The sequence below is a fragment of the Perca flavescens genome, chromosome 10, assembly GCF_004354835.1.
Source record: "Perca flavescens isolate YP-PL-M2 chromosome 10, PFLA_1.0, whole genome shotgun sequence".
NCBI classification, from domain to species: domain Eukaryota; kingdom Metazoa; phylum Chordata; class Actinopteri; order Perciformes; family Percidae; genus Perca; species Perca flavescens.
The window spans coordinates 16,190,547-16,217,934 of record NC_041340.1 but is presented as its reverse complement, the minus strand read 5'-3'; the positions used below and the strand labels follow the sequence as shown (position 1 = coordinate 16,217,934).

Genomic DNA, 27,388 nt, shown 5'->3' with positions numbered 1-27,388 from the left:
ATTTACCCTTGAATGCCCTTTGTATAAATTCACAAATCACATTTCTTCATTTTGTTAGTTCAACTGCACATCAGGGATTAAAAAAACCCTCTAACTGACATCTACCATAACACACTGGATTGAAGTAAAAAATGCCAAACTGCAAATACAGACAACCCTCCTTATCATTGAATCACCAAATTTGTATCTGAGAAAAAAGAAGAAGCATTATCCTTTTTTTCTCTAAAGTGAGATATTTAAATCGGATATAATCGTAGTCCACGTTTGGGCGAGATGTGTAGCCAATGTTGAATCAAACATTTTATACCTCCAGTCGTCCAGTCTCTTATCTTCCACAACACAATCCGACTCCTGTGATAAAAAAAAAGGTTTTCACGGTGCAGCAAGGTAACTACACCTTAAACAGCATTTAGTCTGGCAGTTCATGCTGGTGTCAATGGAAAACTGGCCATTTCTCCAAAAACGCACAGTTGAGTCATTAAGTCTTCAATACCAAAGCCATTGAGTACCGTATCCACCCTAAAGCTATTCTTGTGTGACATAACCGAAATATAAACTCCCAGCAGAGGGGAGTTAATGACTTGTCTTTCACTCTTAAAAACATCGTGTCACACATCTTTTAAAAATCATCAGTTTGGATTAGAAGAAAAAAAACTGCTAGCAGCCAAATTGTTGAAGTGAGATATATATATATATATATATATATATAAAAAGGAAAGATATTGTGCATAGTAGCCTGAATCTCCTCCCTGTCCTCCACATGTCTTGGCACATGACATGGGTGAGGTCTGGTCTTAAAGGTCCGAGAGAAGCATTGCTTTTGAAAATAGCATCTTGAGCCAGCAGGGAGGAGGAATGCACCGGTCGTTTTGTTGTTTTGTGAGGTTATCTTGATTGGAGATAAGTTCCTGCAAGACAAGATGATAAAACAGTCATTTATGTTGATTGGCTCACAAATGCAGATTATGTAAGTGATGTATTCAAATCATCGACTTAGTCACTAGAAATTAAATCCATGTGTAGGGCTGTATATGGTTTGCAGAACTGAAACAATTAGTCTATCAATCAATTAGTCGTTCAGTAGACAACTAATCAGCAACAATTTTCCGCTTACTTTTTTGGTCTATGTCAGAAAATGTAAAAATGTTCACAATTTCTCTTCAAATGTTTTGTTTTGTCCAACAAACAGTCCAAAACCCAAATATATTCAATTTACAAATACACAACGCTAGAAAACTGAGAATACAAGCAAATTCTGACATCTGAGAAGCTGAAAATAAATGACCAACGATTATTAAAATTTTCTGTTGATCAACTTATCCATTATTTGACTTTCAGCCATAAATCACTTGATTGTTTATTCGAGCCAGAATGTCAAAAAAATTGTATGGTTCCAGCTTCTTGCATGCGTTTTATTTTATTGTAAATTTAAAAAGGTCCTATGGCATGAAAATTTCACTTTATGGAGGTTGTTTTAACATAAATATGCATTTCCCCAGCCTGCCTATGGTCCCCCAGTGGCTAGAAATGGTGATAGGTGTAAACTGAGCCCTGGGTATCCTGCTCTGCCTTTGAGAAAATGAAAGCTCAGATGGGCCGATATGGAATCTTGCTCCTTATGAGGTCACAAGGAGCAAGGTTACCTCCCCTTTCTCTGCTTTGCCCACCCAGAGAATTTGTTCCACCAATGAGAAAGAGAGAGACATTATGGCTTTCAAACGAGCAAAGTGGCAGTTGGTCAAGGCCTCCCCCCCACCCTCCACCTTGCCCCCCCTCTCTCCTCCTCAATAGCTACAGACACAGAAATGGCACATCCTAAGGAAAGCTCATTGTGGGACTGGCTCTAGTGGCTGTAATTCTGCACCAAGAGACTTCAGATACAGTATTAGGGGACCACTAAGGCCTATATAAAAGCATCCAACGAGCACCATGTCATGGGACCTTTAATATATTTGGGTAAACAAGACATTTAAAAATATCTTGGGCTTTGGAAAACTTTTTATAGACTTGATATGTAAAAAAATGGAAACCTAGATTAATCAATAATTAAAATAACCCTTGCACCCTGATGGTTAGAAAGAAGAGCGATAAGTGTACCTGGCTAACTGTGCGGTCAACTGAGGAATTAGCTGGGCACCCAGCTGTGAGCGGAGCCCGGTGTGGTGGTGGCTGGGCCGGCGTAGCCTTGGCCTCCAGACATTATGGGGTCAAAGCTAAAGTCGATATCATCTCCGTCCATGAGGTCAGTGTTGATGATGTAGTCCACGTCACAATCCAGATTTTCGGTGAACATGTCAATGTCCAAGTCTGTGGGCAGTCGATCCTGACCGGTCTGGAAGCAGGACGGAGCTCCGAACTGACTCATCCCCTGCAGGCTCAAGCCGGGATTGGCTGAGCCGATGGGCCCTCCGTGATGAGAGCCCACCGCTGGCACCGTGGCATGCTGGGCTTTGAGGGTGGAGAGCTGCGACGGGTCCTGAGACATACCTGAGAGGATCATCCCCAACCCCATCTGAGAGTGATGCTGGTGTTGTTGTTGTGGCTGCTGGTGGTGAAGGTGATGCTGCTGCATCTGAGCCTGTAGCGCCATGGGGGCCACTGTGTTCGGCTCCAGCCCTTTACCCAACATCAGCTGGTTGGGTTTGGACCTCCCGCCTACCACAGATGTGCCCAGGCCCATCAAGCCCACCCCTCCAGGACTGGGCATGATGGGATCCACCTGGGTCATCATGACATCACTGGGAGGAGGGGAGTCGGAGATGAGCAGCGCCTCCAGGCTGGAAGGTACGTGGGCGCTGTAATGGCCGCCCCCACGAGAGCCGGAGCTGTTCATGGGGTTGAAGAGGGAGTTGCTAAAGGTTGACGGCTCTTTGCTGCTGGGTACACACTGAGAGACAGAGGCCTGGGTCCCGGTGTGACTGGGGGCCTGTGGGAGGCTGGATGGTTGCAGCTGATGGAAGGAGGAAAAGCTGGAGCCACGAGGCAGCAGGGTGGAGGCGGAGGGCAGCGGAGTGGGAGGTGCTGGTGGAGCTGTACTGGGACTGGCCCCTCCCTGCTGCCCAGTCATCAACGTGAGATCGTTGATCAGATCCAGCTCCTCCATGAGGGTCTCGGTGAGGGTGGGGGTCAAGCTGCTGGCAGTGTATCTTCCCAGCAGTCCGTCCTCGGGCAAGTTATCGTCATCCTCCTGTCCAGGAGCGATGGGGGACAGACGTCCGCTCAGGGTGCTGGCGTTAGAGCTTGTGCGTGGGCGAAAGGTGTTCCACATGTCAGCGTCATCCAGCGTGCCGCGGGACGAGGGGCTGTTGTTGTTAACCCCCCATTTGGAAAACTGCTGGGACGAATTAGGGCTGTCTGCACCAGTTGAACCTGTGCTGCCGTCGCCCTGCAGCGCTCCTCCAGCGCCCCCCAGGCCGGCTGCTCCCGCCTGCTTCTTGGTCTGCTTGGCCCTCATGCGGCTCTTCAGCAGCTTGCTGCTGTTGTCCATGGAGGCGGCCCGGCGGCGAGGAGCTTTCCCGGTCTTCCCTCCTTCTGGGTTGAGCATCCACCAGGAGCTCTTCCCTGTCGATTCATTGTGTACCCTCAAGAACTTGTTGTGGAGTGATAAATTGTGGCGAATTGAATTCTGAAAACGGAGAGAAAATAACAATTACAACATTATGACAAATGTAGACTTTAGAGACTAAGAGGTGGCTTCCTTTCATTAAACATTGTTTAATTTGCAGCTTAATCACTACTAGTGTAATATATACTTTGGCCCTGCCAACGTTCAAATGATCATTTGAAGGATGGTGGATAGGTTAGTCTAATGATTAGACTAAACTATCCACCATCCTTCAGTATATATTCATTTTCTTTACTTGTTTCATTACTTCAAAGATTAGGGTTGCCAAGGGAAGTTAAGCTCAGGAATTGTGGGAATTTCAATATAAAAATCGTACCATTTAATAGTTAATTTATTTGATTAAATGTATGGGCATTCAATTGAATTGTAATGCACTGCGTTCAGCAGCACACTCAATCACATGCACAGATAATTGGCCAGCATCCCATTAAATAGGAATTAACCCTCTGCATACAGTGCTTACTCCCATCACATGTGCAGCCCACACTATTGCACTGTCTGATCCAAAGGACTACATGCGTTCATGTAAGTTTTGATTATATTACTGGAGTAAATTTTCTTTTTTAAATATCAGGTAAGCAACAGTTCATAACTTAACACCTTCTGCTATTTTTTTCTAGCTACCATGTGGGATGTAGTTTAACTGGGCATGATAATTGGGTAGTTTTAATTAATCTATTTCCATTCATTCTTTACTGTAAAACATTTTGTTTATAAATTAGTTGTTTACTTTGAACCCTAATTTTGCACACAAGGGTTTACAATGTTGGGAACCACTGGTCTGAACCTATACTACAAAAGTAAGTCGGATTTATCCCAGGTCAGTTCAGTTCAGATCTCATTTGTCCCTTGATGTCTCAGGCAGCAAAAAAGACAAATACAGACACAAACAAACAAAAACAATTAGACAATTTAAGACATTAAAAGTGCTGTATATAAATGAATATCTGTTGAAAATGAACATGAAGACCGCTTATCAGCATGAAGTCAAATATGAAGCACATCAAAGAAAAAATGTAAGGAGGCAATTTTTCATACCTAAAAAAATGATATGATAGTGATATACTTTGATATTAGGATGTTATGATATATGTTGCTCTGGTTGTTTGTACTTTTTCATTATTGCCCAGTCCAAATAATAGCATGGTAATCTTACTCAACTTGTTTTTATTATTATATTGTATTGCTTTCACTTTTTGTTTTCTGTTTTTAATACCGGTATTATTTGTTTTTTTGTGAAGCACCTTGAGCTGCATTTCACGTTATGAAAGGTGCTATATAAACAAGGTTTATTATTAATCTGCATACCAGTGTTTCTATGATGAATAACATGAATTGTAAAGCTATAAATATGTGACTTATGGTTTTAAAAGCATATAGTGCACCATGTAAAGTGATGCAGTGAAGATGTTCACCACCCATATACTCACCTTCCAGCCAGCTGAGCTGTTGCTGTCTCCTTTGTCTCTGAAGTAAGGCACTGTTTTCACCATCCACTCATAGATCTGTGCCAGGGTCAGCCTCTTCTCAGGCGAGTTCTCGATGGCCTGGCTGATCAGATCTGCGTAGCTCTGGTTACCCCACGCGTTGCGCCGAGATGATCCTTTGCGTGGCGTCGCACCGGCTCCGCCCACGCCGGCCACGACCCCTCCCTCGGCCGCCACCTTCTCGGGTTCTGACGTGATTTGCTGGGGCTCGGCCTTGTCCTCGTCGGCGGGCGGGGTCCCGGCGGCGGACTCGGAGCCATCCGCGCCCTCCGGTTTGACAGCAGAGATGTCGGGTCTCGGCAGCGGCCACGTGCAGGAGCGGGGTCTGCTCTGCGGTTCGAAATCTGGGTCAATCGGGGGCACCGACAACTTCTCCATGGCGGTCCTCTGAACTTCCACTCAACCAAAAAGACGAGACCACTCAAAACATCTAGGCTACCTTGAAAAGTTAAAGTAAACTTTGAGTGGATGATGCGTTCAAAAAAACTTGACACAAAAGAAAATTGCTTCAGCCACTGCGGGGGTGTAAACAGAGGGGCCTGGAGAAGAGACGTAATAATCTGGACACACCAATAGCCTCAGTTAATCCTCCGATTGGAGATTAGGGAACCCAAATAATCTCCTTAATAGTAACTATCATAAACCTTTCGATTTATATAGAATGAAGGAAGGCTGAGATGAGAGTCCCTTTGTTTGAATTAAATAAAAACAAAAGTGGCAGAGTGGCAATGAGCACCAAAACATCTGGATCTATAGAGGTTTGGGCTCACCTGAAAATGAATACCAAAATCGTAAAGGTATATGGATACAGAATAATGCCATTCCTGTTAACAAACACTCAACCTAAGTATTTGTCAACGGGTAAATGTCGTAAAAAGTATACTTTAAATGTGTCTGGAAAGATTTTAGGAATACGTCAAAATTAAGGATTATTTCGTAACAAATTTGTCAAATTAGATATATATTTTCTAATTCAACCCCTTCTTTTACTGTAAAGCTTTGAAGACTACAAACAGGGATTAGCTGGCTACTGTTACAAAGGAGCTTCTCAGGACAGCCCCTGTCCGTCTCCACTTGTAAACAACGTGATGTCTGGGCTCTCCACGAGTATAAAAAAAAAAAAAAAAAAACCCACATAAACTAAAACTAAAAAACAAACAGTCACAAACCAGTCCAGTTTAATCAAAGTTGTAAAAACGTATGGCGGTTGATTATCTCAGCAACGGTTTTGTTAGCCAGCTGCCAAAAAAGTGTAAAACCCAGTGGAGACTGGCCGCAGTCTCTTTGGCCTGCAACGTTATGTTAAAGCCGCTGTAAGTAAACAAACAGATACATTTCGAGCGTTGGAAGATGAAAGGGATAGCGGATTAAAGTAACTGTCAAATAGTGTTTTTAAGTTAATAAAAGTGGGAGATGGGAGAAATGTACGTAGGAGTAGTCCGTGCTTCAGGTCTGCACGATCCGCCACATTGCGGCCAAGCGCATGTCACCATCTGCCATGTTTCTCCACACTCCTGCCGCGGCACACGATGCTCGAAGAAGCGGTTGTAAAACCCTCTCGACCGAGGCCCGGAGCTCAGAAGATCTTCGCCCTGCGGTCTTGGTGAACTAGCAAACTACTAAGCGAATTCCCGGTTGTTGGGTGAAGTTGAGTCGCCTCGGAGGTCTGTCGGCTCCCACTCGCCGCACTTTGAAAACAGCACGATAGCCACCGTAACGTTAGCTGGTTAAGCTCCCGCTACTCCAGAGTTTACAATCCGTGAAAAAGTCCGTGAAAAGCCTCCAATAACTTACTCCAAGTAGCCGTTTTTAATCAGCGATGAGTTTTGCAAAACTTCCTGTCGTTGTGGCTGTCCAAATATTCACTCCTTCAGTATCTTTTTGACTTGTTTTGTTTTGTTTTGTTTTGACTAGAGGCGAAGACTCCCTTCTGACGTCTGTTTACCACTGTCAGGCAACGCGGTCTGCGTCTGCGCGAAGTGGATTTCTGGGAAACTGAGTCATTCATGTGACAGCACAAGCGAAAACAGCAGCTGAGGGACATGCACCTAAGGTATATTTGGCAATTAAAAGACTGATACTAGTAAAAGACTACAACAAACTAAATATCTTATTATTAATCATAATAACAATAATGTTCACAAGTGTTCATGTTTTATTCATCCACCTCCTCTACGGCATGTCTGGATTAAAATGTCAATGTCAACCATTGTTGGGCCCCTACAGACCCCCTAAAAAACTTAATTTACTATCCTCTGTGCATTGTGCATGTAGTACTGTATACCTGTCACCTCGCAGGTAAATTTCGGTTATGTTCACACTTCAAAACCTCCAGTTCCCAAGTCCCACACAGACTGAGCTACTGCCACCCTAAATGATTGATCAAATTAGGATTTTAAGGAATTAATCAAATTATTTGCAACTATCTAAGATACAGACAGGAAATGCAAGGATGCTGCAGATATGTGTCTTAACCATCAGGCCACCAGATGCTCAGTACTAAATTATTTTTATGTGACACATTGTTTTTCCACTCTCTTATCCTGTGGTTTAATATGGTTAAATGTTTTTTGTAATCCACCACCAAGTAAGGATATTTCAAATCAATGTTAACTTTGGCTGTACAGGTATACCAGCAGGTTGTGTCAAACTCTGAGTCTTATTTCACCTGTCTTACTTGACGTCATAACCAAATTTCCTCATGTTGCTGATAAAATGAGTGCTCTTCAGTACCATAGACATATTTCTGTGAACAGAAAATATGTTACTGCTTTAATAAAGATTGAACTCATGATGTCCTTTTTGAGCTCTACAAAATTTTATCCACAGTATTTAAAAGTGTTCATTGCAGTCCTCAAAATAAAAAAAAGGTATTGTAACATTGGTTCGATTGTTAACATGTTGTGTCTTAATTTCTATTAATTGGAGTCTGCAAAAAATAAATGAATAAATACAAAATGCTCTGTAATGAGTAAGGTAAATTGATGATCTTCATGACAAATGAGAAAACTCCATCTGCTTAAGAAGACCGTTTGTGGTTGTGGAAAAAGCTAGTAAGTGGACCTTTAAACTGTTTTTGAATTAACATTCATTCACATCCTTTTAGTAATGTTGTAGATGTGACTCTTACCTAGTGAGTTTTCATCTCTAAACTGCTAATTTGCTAAATATTTATTTCTGAGCAATTAATGTGAAATGTATTTGTACTAACTTCTAAACATAAGGAATGCATCCAATTAGTAATCACGCATCACACTGAAGGCACCCACAAAGCAGCGGAGAGGTTTTACAACGTTTTTAATAACTAGTCTCTTTCTGGACTTCAACTCCCAGAAGTATTTGCGGTCTTTCTCTGTGTTTACAACCAGCTGACATCCGGCGTCGTCCCCGTCCATTAGCCACCGATACCACAGTCAACGATATACATCTACACTCGATATTTTTCTCGTGAAAAGCGCTCCCAGCTGATTCGTCCACTCAACTGAATGCAACATTTCATCAAAGTCATCAGATGCAGGTGAGCTCAACTGCACAAAAATTGCCGTTGCACATTTAGTTTGCTAGCGCGCAGCTAGCCTGCGATAACACGATTGGCATAAGCTAACACAGCAGCTAATGCTGAAGTTAGCAGAAGCCTTCCTATTCCTATTATATTTTGGGACGAAACTCGGTGCTAGTTGGTGTCCTCGGGCGAAAGACGATTTGTAGCTGTTTAACAACATTAACCTGTTTTATTACTACAAGCCAGCTAATTAGCAACGATGATTGAATCTAGTTTATATAAGAAACATTAGCCCGCTAACGTTAGCTTAACGTTAGCTACTAACGTTAGAAAGACTTACTAAGCTGGTCGCTGCCCTAGCCTGACGGGCTACGGTTGTTATTTTGGTGAAGTGAGCCCGTTTGCTCACTACTTATACGATTTCAGGTAAATAATCAATCGTGTGCGTGTTTGTCGTTTGATTGACAATGTTATGATGTGTTAGTTTGGTGGATAATGGATTTGTGCAGTGCAGTTATGGTGCCAGGCTGTGGGAAGCAGCCTCATAGTGTTTGTGTTGTTTGTTGTGTCAGGGCTCTGGCCCCGTCTCCAGCAGCTGAAGCACACCAGCCCTGTCCCCTCTGATCCACGTCCACGGCCTTCCTCCATTCTGAGACATGTCCAACCAGAGGGATCTTGATATGGTGAGTGAGGGTCTGACACCTTTCTGAAGTTATTTTCCAACAGCAACACAGAGCCAAGGTGATATTCTGTGTTTGCTGATGGCCTGTGTACTCTGCATTGTAGTCTATCACATACTGCTGCTGCATGATAACATACATAATACACTTGATTATAATGGTGATAACAATTAAAAATAATTTAGGGTTTGGGGGTCAGTGTAAAGGGGGGGGGGGTAGGGGGGGGCTCAGGGATTAGCCAACGTCCACACCATTTAGCTAGGACAATGACTGCGGTTCCTGTGAACACCATCTGTCTAATCTGTTAAAGCGTTGCCCTACTTTCCTTTCAAGGTTTAGATGCCAATTGATTGTACCCTCTTACTAAATCCTGGCCACAGCACCCCACCTATAGGAGAATGGACAACACTCATTTACAGACAGATCAGACATGATAGAAGTTATACAAATTAACAATTAATTGTGACACCTGGCCTGTTGGTCAATTAGACAATCGGTTGTTTTAGTACTAATGTAAATGATAAATTGACTGCATTTATATAGCGCTTTTCTAGTCTTAGCGACCACTCAAACCACTTAACAATACAAGTCAGCATTCACACATACATTCACTGGGAGAAATTTGGGGTTCAGTATCTTGCCCAGGGACACTTGTAGGGGCCAGGGATTGAAGCTTCCAAACGTGGACGACCGCTCTACCTCCTGAGCCACAGCTGTGGCGTGAGTAATAGGAAAACATTTAGGACTGGAACAATCAATTAATTATTCAGTTCATTCAGTGACAGAAAATTAATCTTCAACAATTTTGAAAATCAATTCATTATTTAAAAAAAAAAAACTTAAACCAAACATTCCAAATTAGCTGGTTATGTCTTCCCAATGTAAATATTTGCTGCTTTTCTCTGTTTTTTTTTTAAGGATTTTTAAACTGAATATCTTTCAGGTTTTGGGCTGTTGGTCAGACAAAACAAGACCTCCTTGGAAATTGTGATGGCCGTTTTTTAATATACGTTCTAAATTATATTTAAACAAATGTTGTTAAATGTTTTATCTAGGACACATCAGGTAAAACCCCACAACAAGGTAGAGTGGTATTTAATGGATCATCTCTCTCGGCAGCAGCCCTGGGACGTTAGCTTGTGGATGGTAGTGTTTTTAGGAAACTTGACCAACGTTAAGAATGGATAAGCCTTTGGTAGCTCTGTTAACCTTTAAAAAAAGTAATTCATAACAGTGTTGGAAGGATTTAATGTCTTTCTTTGGATTGGTGAACTTTGAGAACATTTGTGATGTGGGATGTTGCCATGGGTTACCAGGCAGATTTGACTTGTTTTTATTTTGTTGGGGATGGGCAAAGGGGACAAAGCTGGTTAATGATGGCATGGGTATGTAACCCCACATTGAGGTTATTCAGTTCAGAGGGGGGAGGGGAGGGCAGAGGACCACCGAAGGAAGATTGTATTTGTAAACAGATCAGTGGGAGAGAGGGATTGTCCCTCCCTGACGTCACACCTCGTGGTTAAGTCTCTTTGTTCTCTCCTCTGTGATTTGTGAACCCAAAGAAAGTTCATGTCCCACCTTTTTGAAGAAGAGCAAATGTCGGAGAAAATGAATCCCATCTGTCAACTCTGACTTTTGAGTGGAGATGTCTTAATAGAAAGATTTAGTTGATGGGATGCTTTTTTTGTCCAAACATTTTTTTTGGTGTAGTGACATGATTGATGAGATGATGGATTAATAAGGGACAGGACTTGCTGCACCATAAATGACTAAGGTCCAGAATGGATCAATAATTCAGGTCAGAGTGATGTTTCAATCCTGACTGTGAGCTGACTATACGTACAGTATAAAAGAAGTGGACAACAATCATATAAACGTAAAATCAAGACTGCAAAATTTGCTATTAAAGACTAAAATTTAGCGAAGGAGCAGGAAGGACTCCAAACCACAGTTTATTTAAATGGACAACATCTATTAAGTATATCAAACAAATCTCAAATATATCCATAATAGTTGTAAGTGACATAAAAAAGGAACCTTTTGAAAATATTGTACATAATAAGCAATACAAAATTTAACCATAATTCACTCATATACACCATATTTTTACATACACTAACAATGATGATGTTTATCACCCTGGGCTGGATGTATAACAAAGCTGCCATCATTGAGCCTATAAGCCTATTGGTACAGTGTATGTGGGTGTGGTGTCCATTTTTAGACATTTTGACCTGACGAAGATCCAACGTTGTCTATTTAAAGACGTTTGTGGTTTGAAGTCAGTTGGCAGGCGTTATTCTTTTCTGAAGTCAGTGACCCACCCACATCAACTTGTTGTATTCCCTGTGGTGGTTTTTGTACTAAAGTCCACACAACAAGATGACAAGCAGAAGTTATGACAATTGAGAAGTTGGAACTTGAAAAAAATAATGATCAATGAGTTTAATTTAAAAATAGTTGCATTTTATGTTGATCATTTAATCAATTAATCATGTCCGCTCTACTACAATGTAATGGAATTTTTAAATGTTTTTGTTGCCTTGCATGCAGAATACGTTTGTGATATTTTAAAATGTTGTGGTATAACCAGTGTGGAGTGTCCCACATGGATTTCCTTATATCAGTGTAACATTTAAACCTTTTAAGGCATGTTAGACAAACGACTCCTTTTTAAAAAAATAAAAAACTGATTGGTTTGTGTAGTTGCCCAGAGGAAAAAAAATTTGGAGGAAGCCCCACTGTTAAAGACCCACCCACACATATGCACACTCCCCCTTGGTGCTACCCACTGGCCATGTAAATTTAATAACATGGCCCAGAGCTGTCTGGGACACCTGGGGTTATCGCATTAGGCCGACAGCCCGGAGCGGAGCTCGCAGCACTCTGGAACTAAAGGGCCAGTGTTCCCCCATCTGCCCCCGATCAGCCCCACCCTTATCTGTTGTCGTTTCTGGCAACTAGGGCTCACTTCAGTGTAATCCCTCAGCAAATGAAGTCGCCCAGTCAAAGGGTGAAGATCTGGCGTGGTTAAATCTAATTAGACTGGAATGCCCATCTCTTCACAGCCTTGTGGAGGTCACCTCATGTCTGAAGAGGTTAGAGGAAGTGGAGGGATACCACCACAATTAATTTAGAAGAACCTTAATGGAAGTTTTTTTGTTGGCTTATACGACATTGCTATGGACTACGATGAAGCTGTTTTTGTTTGTTGTTTTAGGTGCACCTCCGCCTTATCCTGGTCAGTGGGAAAACGCAAGACTTCACTTTCTCCCCAAACGATTCGGCCACAGACATAGCCAAGCATGTATTTGACAACTGGCCTGCAGGTAAGTTTTTATAGGATTCAGTTTGCAGTATTGTTTTTAGTTTTATATATTTCATAGATTGGATTACTTTGCCGACATATTTATTGTCAGTTTTTGCAAAAAAATTACATATGATATTGATCTAAAAAGAATGAACTGGTTTGGGTTAATTGTTCAATTTCCTTTGCTAAGGCAGTTTTTTTCTACTCAATGCCTGTAATGAAAACCTGTTTATATTGAACACAAAATGAACACAGGCTAATTTTACCACACGATATTTACTTATTACAGTTAGATTAGCATTGATGTACATATTGGCTAATAAGTAACAAGAAACTGTAGCACCAAGATCCCAAACTAATTTTAAGATAATTTAGAAATGGTGCCATGATACAGTTGATTTAAGGTGAATTTTTAACTAAAATATTTGCTCAGTATATATCTTGGTCACACACTTATTTATTCTGTTTTATCTCTTCTCTCTCTCTCTCTCTCTCTCTCTCTCTCTCTCTCTCTCTCTCTCTCTCTCTCTCTCTCTCTCTCCCCCTCCCCCTCCCTCCCTCCCTCCCTCGGTCAAAAGTTTGGGGTCACTTAGAAAATTCCATTCCATACAGAATACCAGCTGAGATCAGTTGCATTGTTTTTGTTAATCAGGGCAGCAGTTTTCAGATTACATTATGTGCTTGCATAATTGCGAAAGGGTTCTTGACTGTTGTAGACAGAAGTGGCTGAAGAAACGCTTGAAAGTCATGCTTTTTGGTCTAAACGTCATACCCAAATTAAAAGCGGTACAGCTCCCATATACTTTGACACTCAGGGGTGTGTCTGATATCATTGGAAAGGTGATTGATGTGGGTTTGTTTGTGTATTTGAGATGTGTTGTATTTAGTAGTTTTTTGGCTTTTTTCTTTGCACTTTTCAAATGTAAATAAAAAAACTCACAGACATATCTGTAGAAAAGAATACATTCATCCATTTTTGAGTCTTTTGGCTTCTGGATTTTTTTCTGTAGTAAGCTGAGACGTGGCTAATGCTGTGTTGTCTGTCACCTGTCAGATGTGTTTACAGCAGTGTATTTTAATAATTTTACAGATGTATGACTTGGATGGAAATAAAAAAAACTCATTCTAGCCTCTGTAACTCTGTGTCAGTAAGGCCTAGAATCACCCTGACACTTGTAACAAAAACTTGAGTGTTTCCTTTCCAATGATATCAGGCATACCCCTGATTGTCAAAGTATATGGGAGCTGTACCACTTTTAATTTGGGTATGACGTTTAGACCAAAAAGCATGACTTTCAAGCGTTTCTTCAGCCACTTCTGTCTACAACAGTCGAGAACCCTTGTGCAATTATGTAAGCACATAATGTAATCTGAAAACTGCTGCCCTGATTAAAAAAAACAATACAACTGATCTGAGCTGGTATTCTGTCTGGAATGGAAATTTCTAAGTGACCCCAAACTTTTGACCGGTCTGTCTGTCTGTCTATCTATCTATCTATCTATCTATCTATACATACATATCTCTATACATATCTCTATCTATCTATACATATCTCTATCTATCTATCTATCTATCTATCTATCTATCTATACATACATATCTCTATACATATCTCTATCTATCTATCTATCTATCTATCTATCTATCTATCTATCTATCTCTCTCTCTCTCTATATCTATATATACATATCTCTATATATGTATCTATACATATCTCTATATATCTATATCAAATAATATAATCTCAGTATTTGCCTCAAAGATCCGGTATCGGTTGGGCCATAGTAAGTGATGCACTTGTTTCGCTGCTCTCTGGCAGGATGGGAGGAGGAGAGGGTAAGCAGTCCCAGTATACTGCGCCTCATCTTCCAGGGACGCTTCCTTCATGGCAACGTTACCCTGGGAGGTAAGGGCACCTCTGAACAAGGACACCTTTATCTGTCTACCTTAGTAAAAACACTCCAGGCAACCAAATGGTAGTATTGGGTCAGTTAGGTGTGTTTTTATTCATGCTAAACAATAGAGATGAAGAGCCACAGGGAAAATAATACAATCAATAAATGGTCAAGAATAATCAAGTTGATTTCACATTTGATAAATACATGCAATGGAGCACTAACCTCAAACACAGTAGTATTGCCTAATTCAGTATCACAGATGCAGAAAATTAACAATCTGTTAATCTGTTGTCATAGTGACAGGTCAAGTCATTTCCTTTAACCACGATTGTTATCTGAAAACTACACATAAATCTTTCATCCTATAATAAATATATGGTTTGCCACCATAGCATCATACTATAAAATGTAGCTAATTAATTATGAGGTGTATTTCTTTGTTCAAAGCTCTGAAGCTGCCTCCGGGCCGAACAACCGTCATGCACTTGGTTGCCAGAGAGACTCTTCCAGAACCCAACTCTCATGGTGAGGATCTTTTCTTTGTCTCTTTTTTTAAGTAGAATTGCAGGCAGAATTATCTGATTCTAAAACTCCAGTGGCATTAAAAAGGTGACCGATTTGAGAACAGGGCTGAAATTTGCTTTACCGCGGGGCCAAAAGAAAAAGTAAAGTCGTTAAGCCCACTTTGTACAAGGTTACGTTACTGAAGCTCAATTAAACAACATTTCAAGTAAACATGAGGTCAACCAGGGTCCTGCCTGTAGCCCCTACCGCTGCTACTAGCATTAGCATTAGTTATAAACGCAGGTGGAAAATCAACGTACATAAACAAGATTTAATGGTCTTCAGTGGCAGTAAATGCAACAAATGAGCCCACCGATAACTGCTGTTTTCAGAGCGTAACAAGATTTATTGTTTTATTTATATGATATTATTATTTTTAGGACTGACGAACAGCAGGGCTACAGCTATGTACTGTATGTCGCTCCCTTGCTCCTCTGTCGCATTTTTTTTTTTTTTTTTTTTTTTTTTAATATGCTGGGCAGAGCCACCAGCCAATGGCAGGTACTTTTTCAAAGTGGCGGGTATTTGCCTTGAATACCAGCCACAGTGGCAGGTGGATTGTAAAACATTCCTTTTGTCAAAGAATGCTGTTGCTAAGTAACAATGCACTTAGCAACAGGAGTCATGTTACATTACTGCTAATGAATCCCCAACATTTCTGGATTTTGCTGCTTCATAATAAAAACATTCAAATACCAAAATAACGGAGGACTTTTATTGTGAATAACAGCCGGGACTTTGACCACACATATTTCCGTCACAACTCCAGACTTTTGTTGAGTAGCTAGTTTTCAGCGCTAGTCCATGATACCATGTAGCTGAACTGAGGTACAGACAAAACAAAAATTATTGGTTAAAAAAATTGTGGCGACATATCCCCGGTGTTAAGAGGCCCTCCGCGGAGTCAGCAGTAGCTATGACTGTACAAACTGTTGAGGGCGAATTAAAGAAAAAGAGAAGGTACTTTTGGAACAAGTGGCGCACTGACAAAACAAACAGCGAAAGACCGTGCAAAACATTTCAGACAGTCCTGCCAACCTGTAATAAACTTAATGTACGCTGTCACGATTTTTCAGTCGCTGAAAGCTGCTGCTGTTTTAATCCTGTCGGCTCTCTGCTGCTCAGTACACGCACGCACTCACTCCAATCCTGGAGGGACTGTTTAATGCTATGTTACTGAGAGAGATGAGTCAATATTTATTCTGTTCATTAAACATGTAGGCCTACAATTACTGTAAATTATGATTGACCAAACACAATTTAACCATGGTCTCACAGGCTTTTTTTCACATCACTTTTTATTTGCCTATATTAATAAAATATCTATTATTAATAATAAAAAAATAATGTATTGAAGCAATTCAAAATATGCTAGTGCACTTTCTTTTATAAATTTGAATTCTGGTAAAAGTGGCCTGTTAAAAAATATAAGTGGCTGGTAAAATTGGGCAAAAAAGTTAATTTCCCACCCTGATGCTGGGAGAGGGTTTTAGCAGGATTTAAGGGTGTTATTAACCTTTTGAAGTGCAATGTGTCTACCCAGGTGGAGCAGTTGATAAGTTGCTTGTTCAGGGGCCCTTTTCTATGCCCTTTCACATACATCATGCAGTGCGTTTCTTGCTACTGCTGGTAAACTCGACCGCATCCCACACAGTCTGTAGAGCGATAGATGCTTTCTTCTAGTTTCAGGTGGTTGTTTTTATCTCACCTAATGTCTCTGCTGTCCTGTCTTTGTAGGTCAAAGGAACAGAGAAAAAACCACAGAGAGCAACTGCTGTCTCCTCTTGTAAAGCAACAAAAACAACCCCCAACCACACACACACACACACACACACACACACACAAATTACACAAACATAATACACATATAAACATACATACACCCTGTTCTCTCCTGCCTGTCATCCTATCAGCTGTGGATTTGGATTAAATCACAGGAAGTCTGGTTGGGGCTGTCACCTGCTTTGGTTGAACGCTTGTCCAATCTGAGGCTTTTTTTTTTTTTTTTTTGTGCCAATATATTCACTTTTTGTCCCAAAAACTTTTACTGTGTCGCCAGGATTTGCTCTTCTTCCTTTTTATTTGAAGATGACATTAAACAATACCCTATGCTCCCTCGCGGACCTGTTCGCTGCTGTACAAGTTTTAAAGAGCTGTCGTACTTTGTGGAAAAGACCCGGGAAGTCTTCGCTCTTCATGGACACAGAGTTGCTATAAAGGATGTGTGGGCTATAACCTTTCCCTACTAGTCACTTGGATGTTTCCCCAGGTCTTACTGAATGGTGATAACCCTCTCATTGCACTTAACCAGTTTGTTAATTCAGAAATGTTGATCGTGTTTCATCATCATATTTTCCCCAATGGCTATATTTTTTTTTTTTTTTGGGGGGGGTCAGAGGAACAGACCTTAAAGTCCCACGTTGTAGAAAATGCACCATCCTCCTCATGAGACGGTTTCTCACTAACTGAACCGGTCGGTCTGCATCAGCACCAATGATGTTTGTGCTATTACCCTACAGCTGTTTGTTCCGGGAAATGGACCAATTGAGAAAAGACTTTTATTAGGAAGAGTAAACCCCAGAGGGGACGTTCAGGTCCACGAGAAACGGTAACAAATTAGAGGCTTGTAAAAGATGGAGTTGGGGGATTCGGTTGGTTGCTTGTGTGCCATCAGGTGTCGTGTTCGCACCTCTGGCTTTGACTTTATTGACTAGGCTGTCGATGTTCCCTCAAAACGGGAGCTGATGCGGCGGGCCAGTTAAACGCAGACAGAAGAAGCGGTTGAAGAAGGGAGGGAGGAGTGTTGTCGGTGTGAGAGCACCCTCTACTGAACACTGAGAACGAAGCAGGGGGAGAGATTCTCCCACTTGGATGAAGAGGGAAAAGGAAAATGTTTGGTGTTTCACCTCCTTTTCATTTGGATGCTGTCTTTACTTCTTGTTTGCCTTTTATTGTGGAATTCAGTAATATCATTAATATTGAAATTTAAATATATCGATTTTTATCTTGTGCATAGGTATTTGTTCCATTTTAGTGTGGATGAGTTTGTGTATGAGTGTGTCTGAGGGTGTGTGATGCACGTGGCATACTGTATGAGGACTAGTGAGGGTTTGTGGTCTTAAAAAAAAAAGGTGGCGCACTGGGAGTGTTGATGGGCTGCGGTTTCTTCAGAAACAGTCGGAAACCTTTTGATTCCTTCCATTGAGTGTCCTTTGGTTTGTGTTTTTGTCGATCAATGTCACTGCTATGAAGTTTAGCTCAGTATGAATAAATGTAAAAACTAAAATGCAATGTGGTCTACATAAAAGCTTGTATTATAAATTAATAAATCTTTAAATAAGGCAACTTCTCTTGATTCCTTTATTTTTTCTCAAATGGCAACTAAATTAACATTTTTCAGTGTCCTCAGAGTCAAAAGTAACATTTTCAAATGCCTTTGTTTTCTTTGATCAATTGATTAAATACCTTTTGGGTTTTGGACTGTCATAGAAGATTAAAAACAAGCAAATGTTCACATTAATAAGACTGAGACTGTCACATTACAGCAGGTGGTCATATAATGGGAGGGAGGGGGGGTGTATTTGTCATACTGTCTCCAACTTTAATGATCAAATCACATGTATTTTTATTTATATACCTCTAGGTGGCGGTGTCTCTCTGAAAGTAAGTCTAAAGTCTAATCATGGGCAGATGGATAGATGGAAGTATAGAACTTTTTAGTTTTGCTGTACCTAATGCACTGATATAAGTTAAAGTAGCAATAAGTAACTTATTTGTTGATTTCTGTTTGAAAATGGGCCACTTGGTATTTACAATTTAAGTTTTTATTAAGCCCCCTCCCTGAAACTACTTTAGAAGCTGCACAAGCTTTAAGGAGTCAAAATATATTTGTAGACAGTTTGATGATACATGATGTGAAGTCAGTGGACTTCTGTTTTAATTGGGTCATAACTTTCTGATTTTCGGCAGCTTTCTTCCTGTCTGCCTCAGGGATCTGCTCCTGACGTGTAGCTGCAAGAAGTCCAGGTTTCCAGTTGACACTGGCAGTGTACCATAGGAAAAGTGCAGTCAACCCACATCTTTCTCAACATACTGTGTTTCCAAAACCTGCATTGTGTTAAAAGGACTTGTCCATCTACATCTCTTCACATTTTCCACTTGCTCTTATCTGAACTGCTTTTTACCACCAGTGGGGTTTGACAGAGTTCATTGGAAGGTCTAAACAGGAGCGTCCAGCGGACCACAGAGGAGGTGATCATCAGTGTTTAAATGAGTCCAGGGAGGCATTCTGTTGAGATCTCTGCTACTTTAGTCCACCACATTCAGTGCTCCTGCAGGATGAATTGCTTTCTGCGGTCGACATGAGTCAAAGCACGCGCGCAGCCAGTTTCTTGGGTGTGATGCTGTGGGCTGCGGTCCAACCAATACTCACTGTCTGTCCCTGGAGAGCTGTCTGCACTCTCAGCTGCCTCCCTATAGTCCTGCTATGGAGTGCTTAACTCCCACTTTGGCAGCAGTACACTCCCACAGTTTAAGAGTCCTGCTCAAGTAGAAGTATTGTGAGTACAAGAGTTAAACAGCACTTAAGTGGGATTGCTTGTGACGAAAACAATTCAAGTATGATACAAAAGTAGCTCTTTTGAAGACTGATCTGAGGTGGGGTTTATTAGTTATCAAGTGTTTGAGTAAAAGTAATAATACACATTGTTAAAAGCCATTACTAGTAAAATTCTTTCATTTAACATTTTCTTAAGTAAAAGAACAAAAGAACCAGCTGCAAAATGTTACTTTATTATTCAGAACAACTCCTTTTTAAGAGTGTTATAAATTATTGTTGACCTGCAATTGACCTGCATAAAAGTGCTTTACTTCTATATTTAGCAATACCTCATATCTGAATTTAGCATGTAGCCTATCTGAACCTGAGGAAGTTACAGTAGGTTTCAAATAAATGTAGTGGATTAACAAAAATACAATAATTCCCTCAATGTATTCTAAGTAACTGAAATGTTTACATTGGATTTTGAGTAAAACTAAATGACATAACAGGTCTTCTGTTTAATCAAATGTTTTCCTCTGCACTTTTTGGTCATGTTGGCTTAAAACTTCATTGATGGAAGCTTCATTCTATTTCTTAGAAATAACAATCTGATGTGATGATATGATAAAATGCTCCACAACAGCTACTAAATGAACATTCAGGTAAGATAGTTTGATTTCCTACTGCTGTTTCCTAGATCAAGAATGAACTTTGAAGCTCAAAGTTAAAGAATAGTTAATAGAATAACACGTTAGCCTACTGCAAAGCCACAGCCAGCAGACTGTTAGCTTAGCTTAGCTTAGCAGGACAACTGGAAGCAGGGGGAAACTACTAGCCTGGGACACGCCATTGAGAGCATGTTCCTTTGTGGGCTTAAGAGGTGCTGGTGTGCATATTTGTGAACTTTAGAAAGAGCCAGCCTAGCTGTTTCACCTGATTTCAGTCTTTATGCTAAGCTAAGCTAATAGCCATCGGCTGTAGCTTAATATTTACCGTACAGACATGAGACTGATATCAATCTTCTCATCTAATGCTCTGCAAGAAAGCAAATAGGCGTGTTTTATCAATAGAAACCAGTTAATGGATACAACGGTAGAAAAAAAAATATGATTTGTAGTTAAGGAGCCAAACTTGTTATCTTCAAAGCTCCTCTGCTTTTGGGAGGTAAGAATAGACTGAGGGCCAGATGTAGGCCTACTAACGCTTTAGCGCCCACTTCAGGCGCAATTTGTTTTGCAACGTGCGCGTAAAAGCATGGCGAGGTATGTAGGCTACAAACAGGCCGCACTGAGGTAAAAGCGCAGACTGCCTGTCGCGGGAACTGAAAATGGCAATTTGCGCTTTTCCCTATCATGCATATGCATTCATGGGAGGGTGAAGGAGAAAGCGGGAGTTTCCCATAAAGAGATGGGAGGGGAAACGTAAAGTGCGCCTAATTATGTATTCTGCGGTATGTACAAAAACCGCCCGTGAAAGCGCGCCTCTATTTTGCAGTGAGAATTCTCCGCCTCTTACAAGCAGGTGTAAACCAGCCGCAAGCTATGGAACTACCACCAATTCCGAAATAACACGCACCAAGCAGGATTTCTTTGACATCGCGCATTCACTTGCGCTTTTAAATGCGCGCAATTTACGGTAGCCTATAGTGGGCGGAGAAAGGCGCTGATTACCCGATGAACTGCAGGTTTGGTAAATACGACTTGAGCTGAAGTATCACAGCGTACGCTTTCTGCGGGTTGGCCATGGCGCTGATACTTTCGCAAATGTAGCTACGTAGGCTACATCTGGCCCTGAGTGATTAAAGAAATGTAAATGCCTGAGTCAACTGGGGGTTGTGATATATGTTATTTTCTGTTCAGGATTTTAGCTCCAAATCCTTTTTTCCCTTCACTGCTTCTGACCATTTCATAACTGCCAGTTCACACACACACAAACAGTAGGAGGAAAGTCTACTGATACCACTGAGTCTTAATTTGACATTTCAAATTACAGAAACGAATTTAAATTAAAACTAAAAACAGAAAAGTTTTTAGAAGAGTGTGAATGTGCGGTCATGACTCTGCATGTGTATTATCATGTGTGCATTCCTTTGAGTCTATTTGTCCACACAAGAGGTCCTCCAATGGCACGAAATGAAAGAGTTCAGTAGGCCAGTGTGAAAACATACAGACTCATGCAGGGGTTGAATTAACCCAGCAGGCTTTTAGCAAATGAGCAGCTTTCATGCTGACTCCAGAAGCTGCTGCTGTCTCTCTTCATCTCAGGACCTCCTTTCTGCTCCTAATTGGGAAAACGACACTTGTTTATGTGGTTCTTTGTTTCCAGATGAAGGGATCATTACCAGGACGTGGACTTTTGACCAGGTGTGTGTAGAGGAGGAGGACATGTTTCCAGCTTTAGTGTTTCCATAACCAAGCTGTAACAAAAGCACTCAGGGCGCGGCCAGTTAACCTCTCTGTATTTGACCATTTATTTTACCAGATGGCTCTTCAGTTCCTTCTAATGTGCCACTGTAAAGAGCCTCAGCTTTGACAACAATATTAGCTCTGTGCACAAGACAGGGAGAGATGGAACAAAACGTCCGGAGCTCAGTCTCAACATTACTGAGGAGCAGGGGATGGAAAATTTAGGGTCAACAAAATGTACTGCTATCAGAGTCCTCTGTTGCTTTCTGCGAACCAGAAATGACCAAACCCTATGTCTCATAAATAATGAATATGTTTTATTACCTCACCACTGCAGCAACAGACTATTGCAGCTTACAGCAACATTTCTGTAACCACAAGTTCAACACAGAGAGACTCAGTAAAAGCTTCTTTTTTCAGGCCATCAGGATGGTGACCTTTGACCCCTTTACATCTTGTCTAGCTCATTGTCTGCAATCCTTTGCACTGCCATGCACATCGCATATTTGCATTGGCATACTTATACATACTTATTAGTTCAGGTCTGGAATATTCCCTCTCCTTATTGAAACAGGATGTTGGTCAGGTACTAGTGAGGAAGAAAGATTTTTTTTATTATTATTTTATTTTATGTGATCTTAATGAAAATGAAGCTTATTTTGCTTTGTCCATATTAACATGATTTAAGATTACAATTATTTAACAAAAGACATGAGGCAGGGTATACTGTAGATCTGTTAGTTTGGTTGTTCAAACAAAACATTTTTATTTGTAGACTTTAGAGCAAGCGTGGGCTAAAAGGAAGACTGCTTTGTATTGATTATTCTCTGTCTGGAAGTGACATTCCCTGTTATTTTTTATTTTTTGGTCTGTAGTTTTGTTTTATGTATGACATGTTTAGCTTTAGTTGGACAATGTATGTGTTACATTATTATGTTGTGGCTGCTGTAATATGTTTTATTTATTCTTTATTTTGTGCAAAATAGAGTATGTTGTGTATTGGACCGGAAGCTGTTGAATTAATTACTGTTGTATTGGTGTCATGCAATTCCATGTGGAATGGGCCACTTAGTGGCATGACATGTAAATAAAAAATATCATCATCATCATCTTCTAATCCTTATTTTTCAAACTTTTAGCACACCATGTTGGATTTGATTTGACTACGCATTTTACGTGTGTATGTGACGAATAAACCTTTAAATCCCTGAATATTATCTTTTAAATCTTAGGTTTAAAATGTCATTCACAAAGGAATGACATCTTGGGTTTGTTTCCAAGGTCCAGTCTTAACATATTTTTAAGGAAAACATTATTCAAAATAAATAATCGAACAATGTTTTTCCTGTAAAGTACAATGTAAAACCATTCTCTCACCGTGCGTTTGCATTCTTGATTATCCTACACAACAAACAAATGAAAAAAGTAAGATTGGCCCGCTTCAATGTGCAAAATCTGAGAAAACATGTCTGTGTCTACAATCACAAAATAAATTCATGCTTATTTTTTTTGCGCATCACTTTATATTAGCAATAGCAGCATTTTAATGTATCATAGAATTTATACATGAAAACAGGAACACATAACCATTTATGACGTGTTTGCAGCTCCTGAGTGTAAAAATCACTTTTAGTTTACAGAACCAGGTAAACTGCAAAGAATAAACCAAAACTGCAGGCATACTTCCTGTTGCACAAATCTCCAAGTGAATTTGATGTCTCACTTAAATAATAACGATGTGATAAAATCTGGGTTTTGTAATTCCTAATACAATCTTTGCAGAGGTTGGAGAATAGTATTTTGTACCAATGAAATATTTATATTTACAGTAAATATACTGGGTATTTATATGTGCAAGGGTAGATAAACAACGTATCAAATCATTACAGTGTACAGACAGGGACAGGGACCTACAGGCTCAGCCTAAATGTCCTTTAGCTTTTATTAAAAAAAAACTGTTTCTTGTAAGTATAGTCTAATTTAAATATGAATAATACCACAACTAATTAAATAGCAATATTGGCACTGTTATCGTATTTCCCACATTTTCTGCCTTGTTACCTGGTACTGAGTAAGAAAAAAAAAGTTAAAATGTAATGTAAGTCCCTCTAAAAACCCAAATTGGTTGTCTTCTTATTCCCTAACCTCTTGTTTTTTTCCCCCTGTATAAGGATAGGTTCCCAGTGAGTATTGTATTGATACTACTAAGGTACAGTACAGGCCAAAAGTTTGGACACCTTCTCATTCAATGCATTTCCTTTTTATTTTCAAGACTATTTACATTGTAGATTCTCACTGAAGGCATCAAAACTATGAATCAACACATATGGAATTATGTACTTAACAAAAAAGTGTGAAATAGCCACCCTTTGCTTTTTTATGAATAAGGGAAATAATTCCACTAATTAACCCTGACAAGGCACACCTGTGAAGTGAAAACCATTTCAGGTGACTACCTCATGAAGCTCCTTGAGAGAACACCAAGGGTTTGCAGTTATCAAAAAAGCAAAGGGTGGCTACTTTGAGGAATCTAAAATATAAGACATCTTTTCAGTTATTTCACACTTTTGTGTTAAGTACATAATTCCATATGTGTTCATTCATAGTTTTGATGCCTTCAGTGAGAATCTACAATGTAAATAGTCATGAAAATAAAGAAACACATTGAATGAGAAGGTGTGTCCAAACTTTTGGCCTGTACTGTATGTACTAAGTACTTACACTATAATTTGTGGGCTATTATCTAAAATGTTACAAAAAATAATTATCAAAGTTAAAGCTCAACGTGAGCCCAGGAGGTTAAAGGGGACAGCAATGATCAGCACGTTGTAAAGTGCCAATAGTTAAATATGTGATAGTAAAACACAAATGGGTACTGTTACCTCTGTTTAGCCAAGAGCTCGCAGAGAAATATTACTGTAAAAGAAAAGATATGTGAATGTTTCATAGTTTTGATGCCTTCAGTGAGAATCTACAATGTAAATAGTCATGAAAATAAAGAAACACATTGAATGAGAAGGTGTGTCCAAACTTTTGGCCTGTACTGTATGTACTAAGTACTTACACTATAATTTGTGGGCTATTATCTAAAATGTTACAAAAAATAATTATCAAAGTTAAAGCTCAACGTGAGCCCAGGAGGTTAAAGGGGACAGCAATGATCAGCACGTTGTAAAGTGCCAATAGTTAAATATGTGATAGTAAAACACAAATGGGTACTGTTACCTCTGTTTAGCCACATAGCTCACAGATGATGCATAAACATTCACATATCTTTTCTTTTACAGTAATATTTCTCTGCGAGCTCTTGGCTCTGGAAACTGTGTCCTCATTGTTTGGTCGGTTGGTGCTGGCTTCTGACCAAAACTTTTCCTTCTTCTAGTTTCACTTGAAATGAAAGCACAAAATAAACTATGAAGGAAAACATGCTAAAGTAATTACACACAGGACTGAGGCCAAAACGTGGAGCGAATGTGATCCAGAAAAAGTCAGACTTGCTCGTCGCAAACGACTGATTACAGACCTGTTTTTGTTTGTGTATCATGTGATGATGTCACAACTTGAATCTCAAACCTGATTTGTGCTTATAATAGCGATCCTAATATTTGATGTAATCAGTGTTTTTCCTGCTGCTCTGCCCCGGGGTTGTTTCCCCTTTAATGTTGATTAATGTAACTCTACCACCATTTATATTTTGGAAATCATGAAAATTGATCTTTAACTGACTCCATTTGCTCTGTCTTTATTACACGTGATCAGTCCTTTCTTTTCATCCCTGTTTACGTTCAGGATGAAGGTTTGCGATTTATGTTCAGGTGTCTCCGATTTCTTCTGATTTCACGCTCTGACACCCGCTCTGATCGCTCTCCAGACATCATTAAAGTGAATAAATTTCCTGATCACCGGATCTAGTCGTTGAATTACTTCACGTGTTCACATTGTGTGTGATTATTGCTCAGTGACACCAGATGCTGACCCAGAGCTATGTGCTGTACTGTATGTCTGAGAAGAATGTAGACACGTTATCTCCCTTCCGATTCCTCACTTTCAACATGCGATACTGTGTTTTTTTTCTCTTAAAAGCACATTTAGACAAACATAGCTTCTATTTTTGCCATTTCATAGCATTGTGGTGTCATGCGGCATCATTCCAAACAACTGACGTTATTTTTCAAAGAGTTTTTAAGTGTTAAAATCCCTCCTCTCCTCCACACTGAAAGCCTTCAAGTGTTTGAAGCGGTTTCTACGGTGCAAATACTGCTGCTCCTTTCAAATTTATAGGTGTCCTTTATTGGACTTGTTGCTGTGTGTATGTTGTTCATTAAGACATCAAAATGCTTTACAGTTCCTTGCTCTTTTACACTGCCTGATGGAGCCAGAGCTGTAATTCCAGTTAGTGAGGGATCAGATGGAGGTCACCACTGGCCTGTGGGGGTTTCAGCGCACCACAAGTCCACCGAGCCTCTCCGGACTACATTACAGCTTTTATCCTCACTAATGGGATCTCTTAGTGGGAAATCCCAAGGGTGATGAGGATTAAGATACCTGGCCTTGCTCCCACGCGCCATTTACCATGGGGCGCAGCAAATATGTTGCACATGCTGCTGCAGCAACCTTTACATCTCTAGCTACACAAAGAAACCACAGGAATCAGCATTTGAGGATGATAAATGTGTGTTCGCACCCAGATTGTCAGAGATGTGTCTTTGTATTCAGCCGCTCCATGCACAGTTGCAGCATTTCTGCCTCTCCACGCCTTGACCCAGTTGAATCTGACACCGTTTGCAACCCAATGAGAGAGTATCAGATGATGGAGAGCTGGCAGACGCTCAGGCCGCAGAGACAAAGCTGAATGTTAACTTTGTACCCTGCATGACTTGAATGACATTGTTGGATATGTTTTGGAGTTTCCCGGCATTGCAGCCAAAGTTAGAAGAAAGAGGACGGAGTGAGAAAAACCATAACTTGGTGGATGAATAAAGAATGAGGGTGGAATAAGTCCCATGTCTTTTTGTGAAGGCCTCACAAAGAGGAGTGAGGAAAAGCTGTGAAGGAGGGGGCTGGCTGAAAAATCTTTTATTAAGATATTATAAAAGACAAGACCGTGTAGGGTCTTGTCTCTGTACTCTTGTCCTTCTTTCAAACCTTCATCATGCTCGGTGACTGCAGTGCTAAGGCAAGTGTCTGTCTGAGTCATGACGACGCGCCATCTGTCTGTCACATGGCGTCTGGGCGACTCTTTAAAAGAAACACGGCTCAGTAATCGCATGAAATCAACTCCTCCACCAACACCACCTCTCACACGCCTCCAACGTGTTTGTGTCTTGTTTATTTCAATGTTCTTCATCAAGCTTTTTGATCCCCTCTGTGATAATG

General features: G+C 40.4%; 2 protein-coding genes across 2 annotated transcripts; one reads left to right on the top strand and one right to left on the bottom strand.

The window, feature by feature from the left end:
- Positions 1-730: 730 nt before the first annotated feature.
- On the bottom strand, positions 731-7,112 carry foxo4 (forkhead box O4). Its single transcript, XM_028589150.1, has 3 exons — positions 5,056-7,112; positions 2,098-3,625; positions 731-908 (listed from the first exon to the last, which is right to left on the bottom strand). Exons 1-2 carry the CDS (start codon positions 5,488-5,490, stop codon positions 2,126-2,128), a joined length of 1,935 nt encoding a protein of 644 aa, XP_028444951.1. The 5' UTR covers positions 5,491-7,112; the 3' UTR covers positions 731-908; positions 2,098-2,125.
- Positions 7,113-8,413: 1,301 nt separating this feature from the next.
- On the top strand, positions 8,414-18,412 carry ubl3b (ubiquitin-like 3b). Its single transcript, XM_028589151.1, has 6 exons — positions 8,414-8,629; positions 9,187-9,297; positions 12,515-12,623; positions 14,425-14,511; positions 14,951-15,028; positions 16,805-18,412. Exons 2-6 carry the CDS (start codon positions 9,271-9,273, stop codon positions 16,855-16,857), a joined length of 354 nt encoding a protein of 117 aa, XP_028444952.1. The 5' UTR covers positions 8,414-8,629; positions 9,187-9,270; the 3' UTR covers positions 16,858-18,412.
- The last annotated feature ends 8,976 nt before the right edge of the window (positions 18,413-27,388 follow it).

What these genes read in the sequence shown, in the direction of transcription:
- foxo4 (XM_028589150.1), bottom strand. Translation starts at nt 5,490, where the DNA reads ATGGAGAAGTTGTCGGTGCCCCCGATTGACCCAGATTTCGAACCGCAG. An exon ending in ACAGCTCAGCTGGCTGGAAG is followed by an intron (nt 3,626 to 5,055) that starts GTGAGTATATGG and finishes CTCCGTTTTCAG; the next exon opens with AATTCAATTCGCCACAATTT.
- ubl3b (XM_028589151.1), top strand. Translation starts at nt 9,271, where the DNA reads ATGTCCAACCAGAGGGATCTTGATATG. An exon ending in ATTTGACAACTGGCCTGCAG is followed by an intron (nt 12,624 to 14,424) that starts GTAAGTTTTTAT and finishes GCTCTCTGGCAG; the next exon opens with GATGGGAGGAGGAGAGGGTA. An exon ending in TGGCAACGTTACCCTGGGAG is followed by an intron (nt 14,512 to 14,950) that starts GTAAGGGCACCT and finishes CTTTGTTCAAAG; the next exon opens with CTCTGAAGCTGCCTCCGGGC.